The 14,485-nt window shown below is 47.5% G+C and overlaps 1 protein-coding gene across 1 annotated transcript in view; it reads left to right on the forward strand.

The window, feature by feature from the left end:
- The window catches only part of Zranb3 (zinc finger RANBP2-type containing 3), a 143,698-nt gene that overhangs the window by 123,786 nt on the left and 5,427 nt on the right, over positions 1–14,485 (forward strand). The window contains exons 15-19 of the mRNA XM_059280843.1: positions 740–831; positions 4,092–4,193; positions 5,445–5,587; positions 12,978–13,088; positions 13,885–14,275. Of these exons, the coding sequence (XP_059136826.1) occupies positions 740–831; positions 4,092–4,193; positions 5,445–5,587; positions 12,978–13,088; positions 13,885–14,275 (839 nt within the window). The remainder of the gene's footprint in view (positions 1–739; positions 832–4,091; positions 4,194–5,444; positions 5,588–12,977; positions 13,089–13,884; positions 14,276–14,485) is intronic.

Raw genomic sequence — 14,485 nt, forward strand, 5'->3', positions numbered from 1 at the left:
TGGGGGGCTTGATTTTAGTTGTACCTGGGGTCCCGCCCAGGGTCTTTGTATTTTAGACAAATACTCTACCACTGGACTACAGCCTCAGCCCCTTTGACTCTAATTATGTAGACTTGTCTCCAAGTTTTGTTTCTCCTGAAGAATTCTGGATACTGGGACCAAGAAAATACTTTCAAGACTGATGAGGGAGTAAGCATGTCTAGTCATCTCCTTGTGGATGAGACAACAGCCACAGGGAACCGGGCACATCAGTGACACTCAGCAGGGTGATCCTGATGCTCATAATCAAATGGGGATATTCAGTCCCAGCTGCAGTATGCTCAGCAAAGGGGAGAAATTCTAAACCCCTTCAAGTCTGGTAATGGTTTCTGGTAGTGGGGAAGCGTCCCTTCTGACAACTCTATCTTTACAAATGATTCCAAATCTACTGCTTCTCGTCCAGTCATTAGCAAAGAAGGCCCAGGTTTCAGATATCCCAATGCTCTTAGAGACCTGCCTTGAGAGTTTTATTTCAGGCCTAGACAAGAATTGCTAACCAAATGTGTTGGTTTCTATACATAGCTATTTCATCATTCCAACCTGCACAACAGTGAAATAAGCTATTTTTGGAAGATCTATTTTTAGTTTATCTATGTGTATGACCATGTGTGTAGATACCCAGAGAGGCCAGAAGAGGGCATCAGATTCCCTGAAACTGAAGTTACAGATAGTTGTGATTCTCTTTTGTCTTCTTCATTAGAGCAGTTGAATAACCCAGGCACCCTGCCAGTGTGTGAGACCTTCATGTTTTGTGCAAGTAAGAACACAGACCGGATCCACCTCTATACCAAGGTAAGTGCCATGCAGATTCGGTATCTCAAAGTATAAAGCCAAGTTTCCTTTCTTCACTTCTTAATCGAGATCTTTTTTTGTTTTGTTTTGTTTTTCAAGACAGGGTTTCTCTGTGTAACAGCCCTGGTTGTCCTGAAACTCACTCTGTAGCCCAGGCTGGCCTGAAACTCAAGAGATCCACCTGCCTCTGCCTCCCGAGTGCTTGGATTAAAGGCAAGCGCCACCACCAGCTGTACTTATATTTTCTAAAGCAGAATACCGTGCTGAGAAGAGCAATACCATCCCCATTTGTCGGCTCCTCTCTAGTTTCAGTCGAAGACTGAGGTCTGGGTGTAATGGTGCATATCTATAACCCCAGCAATGGGGGGGCTGAAGCAGGAGAACTCCAGTTCGAGGCCAGCCTGGGCTGTTGTAGCATGATCTTGTCTCAACAAGACAGATGAAGACTGTTAAGGAGAACTCAGTCATAGGGGAGTAAGAGCTTGATGGGCAGATAAGAACCCCCAATATTACAATGTGCGACTTTGTGGCCCCCATGAGAATGTCTTGGAGACTGTGTGAGGATCGGTATCCTAACTACACCGATAGAAGTACGGAGAAGTTGGCAGAGATTTTAAATACCTGTTTCTTCAGTTTTGAACTTGTAATAAGTTTAGCTGCACAAACCGTAATTCTATAACTACACGGTCTATTCTATTGAAAGAATACTTTTTGTCTCTTCACTATTAGATTTCTTTAGTGTGGGGGCATTCTTGTGCCACAGCAAGTGTGTGGAGATGAGAAAAAAAACTCACAGGGCTCCGTTCTCTTGTTCTATCATGTGGGTTCTGGAAAGTGAGATGCTTTTTAAAACGTGACTATGGGACTGAGGGTGCTGCTTAATGAAATAGTATTTGCTGGGCGTACACAGGCCCCAAGTTTAATGTCCAGCACTGGAGAGAGAGAGAGAGAGAGAGAGAGAGAGAGAGAGAGAGAGAGAGAGAGAGAGAGAGAGAGAAACTTACAACCAAACTACTTTCAACTGTGTTTTCTACTAAAGCAGATTTGATATGTGGTGTTCTGTACAATCATATTCAGTCAGAAGGAAAGGTTTGTACAGATACCAAATCACCACACAGCATCCACTGTTGGACCAAAATGACCTTGAGTCACCAGAGACCAAGCAAGGCAGTACTTGTTACCCTTGTGGGCCTGAATCCCAGCCCACCCTGTGGAGCCTCTACCTGAGGGAGGCAGACTGGAGAGCACGTGGGACTTCTCCGCTCATCTCCAAGCTGTCTTTAGTGCCTGTGCCAACCTCCTCATGGGGGTTCAGGCTGTGCCCTCTCGCCATCACCGGGAAGGAGCAGAATGGTGACCTCCTCATGGATAGGTGAAGATGAGGAGCCAAGAGACTGCCCAGTCAGAACACAGCAGGGCCTCAGAAGCCCCTTGGGTCTGTGAACACTATCATATCATCAGTGTTTTTCCCCTAGAGGTGGGGACAGGGAGAGACAAGAAGCCTGATAAAAGGGGAGGCACCTAAGAGCCTGCCAGCCTCCTGCCTGGGCTTCCCGTCCTTAACATTTCTGTCCACAGTCTCACAGACATTTTTATGGCTGTTCTAAATGCTGACATATCCATTACCATAAAAAGGTGTCATTCATCTACTGCCGTTTCCTAAACAGATGTAGATGGATGGAATGTGACATCTTTTCACAGCTGAGACTGCATGGAGATGAAAGTTTACCTTTTCACCCCAGAGCGTCTAGAAGTCTATAAAATCCCTAGTTCACTGCCTGCGAGTAAACCCCATAAAGGAGAAGTCAGTAACAGAAGCTTAACATCCTATGTCACAGAGAACTGATTATTGCCAGGAGAATCCCAAATCCAAGGTTTGGAATTCTATCTCCCAACTTTAGAATTATGTAATTACATACACGAGTAAATGTCATGTCATAAAGGCGTCCATCGTTTTCTTCTTCCAATGGACCGCCAGCACTGTTTGGACGAAGAGACGTGAACATGGGCAAGTGTTGTTGATGTAGTGAGTTTTCATATGGCAGTCGTCTCCCCCTTTAAAAAGGAGATGACATGCACTCACTCGTGCATGAGAGATGATGCTCCCCAGTGCAGCTTCAGTCTCCTCTCCAGGCAGGGCATGGACCTGCTCCTCATGGAGCAGCAGTGGGACATGGCTTTGAGAAGCCGAGTTTTCAACAAGTCTCTAGAATTTGTCTCCCTTCCCCTCCTGCCAGTGTAATGGGCAGCTGTGTCCGCCCACTGGGAAGGCATAGACAGATGTCTATCGAGCTGTTGTTTGACAGGAGTTATGTCTTTAAGACTGTAAAGAAGATCACTTGGGGATTTGGAGGTGGTTGTGTTCATGTCAAGGATGCACAGGTCTTCTGGATTAGCTTACAGGTTTCCGTCATCTCCATGTATGTCTCCAAGGTCAGGCAGTAGAGAAGTATGTCGGGGCAGTAAGTGCAGCCTCCAGGCTGCTGACGACAGAAAGCTGGACTGTGTACAGGCAGTGAGAGGACCAAGCCAACGCCACGACAGGCTGCGCAGTCTTCTCTCAGAGATCAGGCCTCAATTTCCGTTTCCTGAGACTGAGCAAGCAGTTTCTGAGAGAGTCGTGAACAAAAGACAATTAATCACTGATGCCCCTGTCAGCAGGGACAGGGAGATAGGATGCACCAAGCCTGGGCCACTGAGTCAGCCCCCACAGTCAGTACGTGCTAGGCCAGCCAGCCTCCATGGCAGTTCAAGGACAGAGCCTGGGACTTGTCCAGGCCTGCCCAAAAATGGATAACTGCAACCCCCAACTAACCCTAGCCAATTAAAAGTTACTAACATGATTGCCACTCGCATAAACCAATCCTGAGTCTGTTCCTATGTAGTCTGTAGACCCCCAAGACCCCCCCCCCCTTGCTTTATCCCCTATAAAAACTTGCCCCCATTGCTACTCAGGATCTCTCCTGCTCTGCTGCTGCATCAGAGGGACGGAGAGGCCCGAGTTAACTTGCAACAATAAAAAGACTCTTTGCTTTTGCATTAGATGTGGTCTCTTGATGGCTTTTGGGGGACTCTGGGTACAAGAGTAAAGCCTCTGCCCCCCACCTCAGCTCTGCAGGGGACTCATGTCTAGAATGTGCCTCCTAGTGTTTTTTTTTAGGAGATTGGTCATGCTACATCATAACTAGACTTTTCTTATAAAGTAGTTACTAGTACCTACAGATTAATTGCACTAACAATGTCTCCTCATCTGTTATCAGGATGGGAAACCGATGAGCTGTAATTTCATTCCTTTGGATATAAAATTAGACCTTTGGGAAGACTTGCCAGCAAGCTTTCAACTAAACCAGAGTCGCTCACTGGTAAGAACACTTCTAAATAATACACTTGCATTTATCTGAAAGAAAACTATTTTAGTAATGTTAGACATCATTTTTAGTTTAATGAAGCAAACCTATGGCTGTGGCAGAGTCAGGTTGCAGGCTGCATTTTTATCCACCCAGGCAGTGTCTGTTAATTCCACCGGTGCTAAGAATAAATCTGTTTCCTTGCTGAGGGATCACACCTGGTGCGGCTGCTGAGCACAGAGTCATCCTCACATCTCTTCACACTCATCCGTTGGATTAGCAGCTGTGACACATCTGTCAGAATCACACTGTCTTCTAAGGCTAAACTCTAACACTGGCACACTCCAAGAGCCAGGGTAATACCACACTGTGACTCTGGACTCATTGCTGGTGACCCGGGTGCTGCAGCTGCAGGCCAGGCAGCTGCCAGGGAGACCTTAACCTCCACCCTCCACGTGCACGCCACCATTTACATTTTCAAGAAAGTAGTGGGGCTTTGTTTGTTTGTTTTTGTTTTTACTACCCTGTTAATGGAAATGAAGCAGTGCCGGGGGTCAGCTGCACCCCTCTAGTAGGAAGAGGGAGCAGAGAGCTGTTGTCTTTGGTGTCAGTTAGTACTGATGCTCAGATTCAGGAAGATGATAGATGAGATAGATTGAATAGATGCAGTTATAGATACATAGATATATGAGTGATAGAGATACATAGATGATAAGTAGTAGGTAGGTAGATAGATAGGTAGGTAGATAGATAGATAGATAGATAGATAGATAGATAGATAGATAGATAGATAGATAATAAAATCTATTATCTATAACTGATTGATAAAGAACAATTGTGATAATCCTCAATTTATTGCTGGCTTTTGTCCTGCGGTGTCTAAGACCTCTAATACAGTGTGATTGTGGAAGTTGCACCATCCCCTGTGGCCCCTGCAGAGTCTGCCTCCCTGAGGCCAGCTTTCCTGGGCTGCTGCAGGGGTCTTCTACCCTGCTCTGCTCTCTGTGAGCACATTCTCACTGTGGACACCTGTGTTCAGAGCGTGTGCTGGGCTGCTGAAGTCCCTGCCGTTAGAGACTCTGGACTGAACTTGGCATAGGCAATTCATAACACGAATGTAGTATCAAGTTGAAGAACAACACACTTTAGGACTCAACCTGTTGAGGGGTGCTGTAAGACATCGGTTTTCTCATGTTGTAAACAACCCGACTTTCAAAGGAAGGGACATGGAGAACAGTTAACTCTGCGTCATTTCTTTTCTATCAGATTTTGAGGTTTGTCCGAGAATGGAATAGTCTGACCGCCATGAAGCAGAGGATGATCAGGAAAAGTGGACAGCTGTTCTGCAGCCCAGCCCTGGCCTTGGAAGAGATCACAAGACAACAGGCCAAAGGAAACAGTGCTAAAAGGTGACAGTGGCCTTTCCTCTGCGTCTTGTAGGATATTGTTTTCCATGGCTGCTTCTATGGGCCATCTGAGGCACCTCATGGAACCATTAATGAAATTTCAGTAAGTTGAAGAAATTATACTGAGGATGTAGTTGGTAGATAGAGTGCTTGCCTGGCATATGCAAGCCCTGGGTTCCTTCCTAGCACTGAATAAGCCATTGCAGGGCACACACTTGTAATGGCATCCCGTAGGAGGCAGAGGAATCAGGAGTGAGGATCAGGGATTCAAGGTCATTCTCAGCTATATGGGGAGTTCAAAGCTAGTCTGGGCAATATGAAGCCTTGTTTTAAGAGAAGGAGGGAGGGAGAAAGAATTATACTTAAAATAATAATAGTTACATCATTTCATAGCGACATAGTTATGTATGTAGTGAATTCAATAAGATCTGCTGAACTGGATGGTGGTGGCGCACGCCTTTAATCCCAGCACTCGGGAGGCAGAGGCAGGCCAGCCTGGGATACAGAGTGAGTTCCAGGAAAGGCGCCAAAGCTACACAGAGAAACCCTGTCTCAAAAAAACAAAACAAAACAAAACAAAACAACCAAGATCTTCTAGAAGACATTAGATTGTCTGGATTTTGCTTATTGGGAATCCTACTCATTAACAGAGAGGTTGGTGCACCTGTGACCTACTAAGCCAGGGCAGTTACAACAGAGAGACCTTTTACCTGAGAGCCACAGAGCAGGCCCTGGGACTCTTATCTGCCATGCAGCAGGGGGCTGTTCCTATTGTAGCACACCATCGTGTTCCCAGAAGAGGAAGATAACTATCATGTCTGTGGTTGGAATAAAGGTTAATTGTGACACATTTTCACTATCACCTGCCATCTTCACCAGAAGTCCATTTCTAATACCTGTGTGTGACGTTGTAAGCATCTGTGTCTCGCTTCAGTGACTTTCTCTGTGATCTTCAACCCTGGTTCTCTCAGCATGGACCAAAGAGTGCCAGGAGAAGTTGCCAGCTGCCCTGTAGTAAAGTTCTTTCTTTGAAGGAAGTCACAGAGTGACAAACCTACCCAATACACCTTCCTCCATAAGTCTACATCTGCCTTAGGAAATGAGGGATGGTCCAGTGGTTATGTGCACTGGCTGCTCTTGCCGAGGACCTGGGTTTGGTTCCCAGCACCCACATAACAGCTCACAACCATCTGTAACTCCAGTTCAGGGAGATCTAGTTCCCTCCTCTGGCCTCCATAGGCACCATGTTCCCAGAAGTGGGAAATAACTGCTCTAAGGGTCAGGTTTGTTTCTAGGAGTCAAAATGTCTGGAGCCCTTTTAGATTATCAGAGCTACAAGACACACCTAGGGACCGCCTTGATTAAGGAGTCAGCCGTGGGAACAGAAGGAGGAGAATGAAGAACGCTGTTCCCAGGGTTCGTCCAGACACCTTGCTGACTGACCACAGAAAGGGAAGTCTTGCAGGTAGACCTTCGCAGCCGCAGAGGGGGGCAGCTCGGCACTGGGGTCCTGTGCTGGACCTCAGTGGGTGGCAGTGGCAGGAGCAAGGATGTGTCTGCAGAGCAGGTGTGGAAGATGGGGGAGTGGCAGAGCTCTGCCTGAGGCAGCACTAGACTCCAAGTCTCTTTCTCTCCTCTTGCCGTCTACCTGATTATTTCTTAGAGAAATTCAACCCAAAAGCCTCTTAGAAGCCCTCAGCCCAGTGGGCATGAGGGAGAGGCATCACACTTCACTCCGTAGGCATGCACAAGGAGGATTCGTTTCTTAAAATATGAAATGTCAGGCTGGAGACATGGCTCAGTGTGTATATCGCTTGTATGAGGACCAGGGTTCATTACCCCAGCACCCACATAGGAGCTGAGTTGTCCCAGCAGTCAACTCAGGACGCAGACAGGGCTCCTTTGGGCAAGTTGACTAGCAGGACCAGCCAAACTAGTGACTCCAGATGCAGCAAGAGACCCTGTTTTGGTAAAGTGGAAAGTGACCCAGCAAGACACCTGACAACCCTTGGCCTCCACATGCATGTGGACCCGCAGATACAAAATCACACGTGTACGTACACACACACACACACACACACACACACACACACACACACACACAGTGTCTCAAGAAGAGCAACAACTAACAAGATATAGACACTCAGTTTTGGGACTCCTGAACAAATGATTAGGTCCCCACAAGAGTAGGCCTCAGCAAAGAGCCCCAGCAGTGATCGGCCTTATCCAAGCTGAGGCCTTGCAGCCAGCTTCCAGGTAACTCAGTCAGGGACCAAGACCAGCAACCACTGCATCGGTTCCGAATGCGTTCCACCTCTCAGCGACCAGGCCTGAGTGAGTGGCAGCCCTGTCATGCAGGTCCTCCAGCAGCTGGTCAGCAGCCCGGGATTATACCCATCACTGTGAGCTACTTTTCAAAGCACATGCTTCTTCCTTTTCTGTTTGACAAAATTGAGATTTACCATAATCCTTTTTTTGGTTTTTTCAAGACAGGATTTCTCTGTGTAGTCTTGGTACCTGTCCTGGATCTCACTCTGTAGACCAGGCTGGCCTTGAACTCACAGAGATCCGCCTGCCTCTGCCTCCCAAGTGCTAGAATTAAAGGCGTGCACCACCAACGCCCAGCCCATAATCCCTTTTTGAGCTGGCATACTTTCTTGAATATCTGCAAACCACAATGAAAAATGAAAAATTTAAAAGGTGTCAATTCCCTCCTTTGTAGTCAATCTTTTTCTTGTCATTTCTAAAAACTTATGTTTAAACCTTTTATATGAAAGCAAGTGATTGTTTTCAGTTTTTAAGTCTCTGACTAGATGTCTTAGCACCTCTGAAATTACTGAATCAAGTGTCTGACCCCTTATCCATTGCCCAATGTGGGTCAGGCTTCATAGCCCCTACTCTGCAAAGCTGAGGGAGTTTGAGCTCATTTGGAACCCTCAGAAATGTGTTGGTAAAAGGCTTTTGTCGGGAATAAAGCAGTTGGGGGATGGAGGCCAAGAAGGAGGTTTGGGGGCTCAAAGGACGAGGTAATTCACTGTGAATTAACCTGATCTTTGCTTTAAGAGACAGACGTAAGCACACGTATAAACGTTTAAAACGTCTCTCCTGTGCAGACTCACGGAGAAGTGCAACTTTAGGGTATAGACGGACAGCTGTTAGCAGAGGGTTGGTGTTCTTTGTTTCTGTAGCCCAGGCTGGCCTTGAACTCCTCCATTCCCCTGCCTCTGCTTCATAAGTACCAAGATTACAGGCCTGTGATACTATAACCAGCTAGCAGAGATGTGTGTGTCTGTGAACGTGTCTGTGAGTGTGTGCACATATTCTTGTGTGAGTGTGGTGTGTGCATGCCATGGCACACATGTGGAGATCAGAGTACAACCTGGGGTGTTGGTCCCTGCCTTCTGCCTCGCTTGAGACAGTCTCTTCTTGTTCATCGTTGGCCATACTGACTGGATGGCCCAGAAACTCTCAAGGTCTCTGTGTCTGCCTCCCACCACACCACAGCACTGGGGTTCCAGGTGCCTCCAGCCATGTTATTCTTAGAGCTTTGCTGTGCTAGTGAAAATGTGAGGAGATGAGTATTCTCTGCTGATGGAGTGCTGGACTGCTGCATTCCAGAAGACACACACACATAAAGCAGCCAAGACTTTGGTCGTTGTTTTTGTTTTTCCAAGACAGGGTCTCACTGTATTCTCTGGCTGTCCTCTAACAGAGATCCACCTGCCTCTGCCTCTCCTAAGTGCTGGGACTAAAGGCGTGTGGCACTGCGCCCAGCTCAAAGCAGCCCAGACTTTCAACCTGGAGATTCTAGTTCTGGGGATGTAGTATATATGTGTGTATGTGTTTCCATTTTGTAGGGGGGTGCATGTGCACATGTGTGTATGTGTTTCCATTTTGTAGGAGGGTGCATGTGCACATGTGTGTATGTGTTTCCATTTTGTGTGTGTGTGGGTGCATGTGCACATGTGTGTATGTGTTTCCATTTTGTGTGGGGGGGTGCATGTGCACATGTGTGTATGTGTTTCCATTTTGTGTGGGAGGGTGCATGTGCACATGTGTGTATGTTTCCATTTTGTGTGTGTGTGGGTGCATGTGCACATGTGTGTATGTTTCCATTTTGTGTGTGTGTGGGTGCATGTGCACATGTGTGTATGTGTTTCCATTTTGTGTGTGGGGGGTGCATGTGCACATGTGTATATGTGTTTACATTTTGTGGGGGGGTTCATGTGCACATGTGTGTATGTGTTTCCATTTTGGTGTGTGTGGGGGTGCATGTGCACATGTATGTGTTTCCATTTTGGTGTGTGGGGGGGTGCATGTGCACATGTGTGTGTGTGCATGTGGAGATGTCAGGAATCATCCTCAATTGCTTTTCTACCTTATTCATTGAGACGCGTCTCTCAAACCCAGAGCTTCCCTATATGGCAAGCTTCTGAGGCAGAGCTACAGGTGGGATGCCACCCATCTGGCGTTTACATGGGTTCTTGGGCATCCAAACCCTGGTTCCCACACTTGCTCATCAAGCACTTTAACCCCTAAGCCGTCACTATAATCTGTATATATACAGTTCGTGTGTAAAAAATACAGTGGAGGCTGGAGAGATGGCTCAGGGGTTAAGAGCACTGGCTGCTCTTCCAGAGGACCTGGGTTCAATTCCAGCACCCACACGGCAGCTCAGAACAACCTATATATAACTCCAGCTCCAGGAAATCGGATGCTCTCTTCTGATTCCAACATGCACTAGTCACACACGTGGTGCACAGATGTGTGTGCAGGCAAAACAGCTGTACACATAAACCAAAGTGTTTTAAGAGACTTCGTGTCCTCCCTAGAGTCTAGAGCATTTTTAAATGTGGTGGGTATAAATGTATGCTGCCGCCCAACAGCCCACTAATCAGAAACTTTAAAATATCTATAATAAGAGTAATAGCCTAGAAACTGGGCCATGCTAATTAGAAAAAATTAATTGCGCCATTGCATTTTCACTAGCACAACAATGCCACTAGCTGACGTGGGATCCAGAGCCTCTCATGCACTAGCAGTAACACACCTGGTGTAGGCGCTGGAGGTAAATAGAAAGTAACTCAGTTCTGCTGAGGCTGTGGCAAGTTCAGGGGCAGTAGCCTCCAGCTTATGGGAGATGCAGTTGAACTCAGTTCAGTCAAAGCATCACTTTGCACAAAAGCTTTCCGGTGTTGTAGCTGGCAGAGGTGAGGAGTTCAGAAGAGCAGGGGCACACTAGAAAGTTTCTGTGCAGCTTGAAGGCAGTTTCCTTAAGACTGTCGGTCGGCCGTGTATTTGATCATTTCTTAGGCCCACAGCCACTCTTTTCTTCCCCCAGATTTTGAAAAATTGTGTATTCTAGTTTTCTTGCTACAGTAGAATACTCTGACCAGTAGTAACTTGGACAGGAAAGGATTTGTCCGGCTTATAGTTCCAGGTCACACTCCATCAGTGAGGGAGGGAGGTTGGGAACTTGAGGCAGGAACTGAGAGGCAGGAACCATGGAGGTTCGCTGCTCTTGCTGGTCAGCTTTCTGGCTCCTGTGTGCGTGCTGGCTTTCCTATACGATGTGGGACTGCCCACAGTGGGCTGGGACCGCCTACACCCATGGCCTATCAAGACCATCCCCCATGGACACACCCACAGGCTAGGCAGATCTAGGCAATTCCTCAACCAGGCCTTCCTCTCAGATAATTCTAGACTGTGTCTACTTGACAATTAAAAATCACGAGGGCTCGGGAGGCAGAGCCAGGCGGATCTTTGTGAGTTCGAGGCCAGCCTGGTCTACAGAGCAAGATCCAGGAAAGGCACAAAGCTACACAGAGAAACCCTGTCTCGAAAAACAAAAACAAAAACAAAAACAAAAACAAAAAAAAATCACGAGGGACTTTTGAATTTCTTGGGGAAGTAAATATTGTGACACTGATTTGGAGCAAAGATACATGTTTCCCACAGAACAAACAGCAGCCACAAGGACAGGCACATTTCCGAACTTCGTGGTCAGCACAGGAACATCATTGCATCTTCTTTGCTCCTTTCCTTTCTCCAGGAGCACTGTGAACTTACGTGACAGGTACTTCCTGAGAATGTAACGCAGTGCACACTTGACTGGCGTGAAAGAGGGGGCTTCCAGAGTCAGTCTTTGTTGGGGTGAGGGGGCATCTGCCACCGAACCTCAGTTCAGTTCCTAGAGCCCACATGTTAGAAGGAGAAAACCAACCCCTGACTTGAGAGAGAGAGAGAGAGAGAGAGAGAGAGAGAGAGAGAGAGAGAGATCGATCATTTTTTAAAAGATTTAAGGGGCTATAGAGCTGGCTTGGTGGTTAAGAGTACTTGCTACTTACAGAGGATCTGGGTTTGGTTTCCAGCACCCGCATTGGACAGCTCACAACTGCTTATTGCTCCATTTGGGGGGGGGGGGGGGGGCAGGTTCTGATGCTCTCTTCTGGCCTCTGTAGGTACTGCATGCACCGTGTGTGTGTGTGTGTGTGTGTGTGTGTGTGTGTGTGTGTGTGTGTGTGTCAGAAAATAACTGATCATGGTAGTGCATAATTTTTTAAAGATTTATTTATTTATTATGTATACAATGTTCTGTATGTCTGCAGGCCAGAAGAGGGCACCAGATCTCATTACAGATGGTTGTGAGCCACCATGTGGTTGCTGGGAATTGAGCTCAGGACCTCTGGAAGAGCAGTCAGTGCTCTTAACCTCTGAGCCATCTCTCCAGCCCTGTAGTGCATTTTTTTTTTTTTTTCCGAGACAGAGTTTCTCTGTGAAGCTTTGCGCCTTTCCTGGACCTCGCTTTGGAGACCAGGCTGGCCTCGAACTCACAGAGATCTGCCTGCCTCTGCCTCCCGAGTGCTGGGATTAAAGGCGTGCACCACCAATGCCTGGCTGGTAGTGCATATTTTTAATACCAGCACTTCAGAAGCAGGGCCAAGCACATCTCTGATTTCAAGGCCAGTTTGGTCTACATAGGGAGTTCCAGGCCAGCCAGGACTACAAAGTGGAACTCAAAACAGAAAAGTATATAGAAACTCTTTTTCTTTTTATGTTTTATTACTATAAATTAATTGCACATACTAGTGGGTTTCATTGTGACATTTTCATACATGTATACAATGCAGACAATACATTTGTTCATTCTCACCCCCATCACCCTCTCCTGTCCCCTTCCCACTCCCACTGACCTCCTTCTTCCCAACTCGTCTGTCTTCTGCATCCACACCTGTGTGTGACCTGTGAACCTACTCAGGGTTGCTGACATGAGCATGACTGATGTAGTCACTGGGGCATGGACACCTCATCAGTGGCTACACACTAGCAATGTCTCTTCCTCCCCCAGACACTCCTATGTGAGAAAAATCTATTTAACATCTAACTGTTCTAGATACATCACTAAAGAAGATGTTGCCATGGCCTCCATGACCAAGGTGAAAACTGATGGGGGCCATATCCGTCTGATCACCAGGGAGTCCAGGCCGCAGGACCCTTCTTCAAAGTAAGTGCCCCATGATACCTAGAAATAGGAAAGAGTACTGCTTCAGACTTATGCACCAGTTTCTGTGATAACAGCCCCCATGGTGTGACCACTTTAGAGGTCACAAAACAGTGTCATGATTAAATAGCTTTTTAGACCTTCTAACGACCCTCATAGGTCCATGAGCTCAGAGTTGAGGGATACCCAAAACCAGGAGCCTATGTGACCTGCCCCAAGCCTGAGTAAAGATGCCAGGAGACCTGATCTCAGTCCTGCACACTCTGCCAGCCTGGCACTGTTCCAGTCATATCAGCCTGGACGGTGGGGATCCTGATCAAGTGAGTGTGTGTCCTGCTGTGTTTCACTTCCTTTTGTTATTTGATCAACTTGGAGTTTACCTGGAGAAACCCGGTATTTAGCAAGTGTTCTGTTCTAATCCCTGTCACTCTGACCTTATAAGGCAGCAAAAAACCAGGAAGATTCACTCATGGTGCCCGAGGCTGAGGAGGTGTATAGGTTGCAGTGCATCCACTAGGGTTCTGGAGCTTTCACATTAGTCTGAATGAGCATTTCAATAGATCTCATTGTCCAGCATCATCTGGTGTCTGGAGGTGCTCAGTGGGGGACACTTCAGTGCCTAAAAGAGGCTGCTTGTGTCAGATTCACTTTGGTGGCATGGCTTTTCTCAAGTTGGCTGGACTATGGGGTCCTGACCACAGCTACTTCACCTCCTGACTGAACACCAGATCTGAGGCCTCTCTACTGAGCAGTGGCCCAGCTTCACTGCTTACCTCCACGGTCTTTTGTTCAGTTGTAGAAAGCTTGACAGAGCCTGCATCCTGTCTCTGAACCCCGGCCCAGCTGATCTCACTGTTGAGCCATCCCCGTCCAAAGGCTACATCCAGGCTGTGGATAAGGAAGGCCGGCCGCTCTGTCTCCGCTGCCAGCATCCCACCTGCCAGGCTGAGCAGGGGTCCAAAGCCAGCGCCTGGGACTCACGGTTCTGCTCCCTGAAATGTCAGGAGGAATTCTGGATCCGATCCAATAACGGCTACCTGAGAGCCCAGGTGTTTGCCGTAGAACATGGTGTGTGTCAGCTGTGCGGTGTGAATGCCCAGGAACTCTTTCTGCGAGTGAGAGATGCCCCTAAAAGTCAGAGGAAGAATCTTCTAGATGCTGCCTGGACTGCGAAGCTCCCATTGGAGCAGGTACGTCGTCACGGCCTGTCAGGGCAGTGGTGCGGTCAGTTTCTAACCTTGTTAAAACACGTACAAACGGAGAGAATACGAACCACACGCCGTCATCCAGCGTCCGCACTCTGCCGTCTGCTTCCCTCTGCCGTCTTCCTTGTGCCTCTCGTGGGTAATGCCTGCCCGCTCCCTTCTCTCCACTCCTGCCTCTCCTCCTGCCCGCCCTCC

Source organism: Peromyscus eremicus, chromosome 15 (assembly GCF_949786415.1).
Source record: "Peromyscus eremicus chromosome 15, PerEre_H2_v1, whole genome shotgun sequence".
Lineage (NCBI taxonomy): Eukaryota > Metazoa > Chordata > Mammalia > Rodentia > Cricetidae > Peromyscus > Peromyscus eremicus.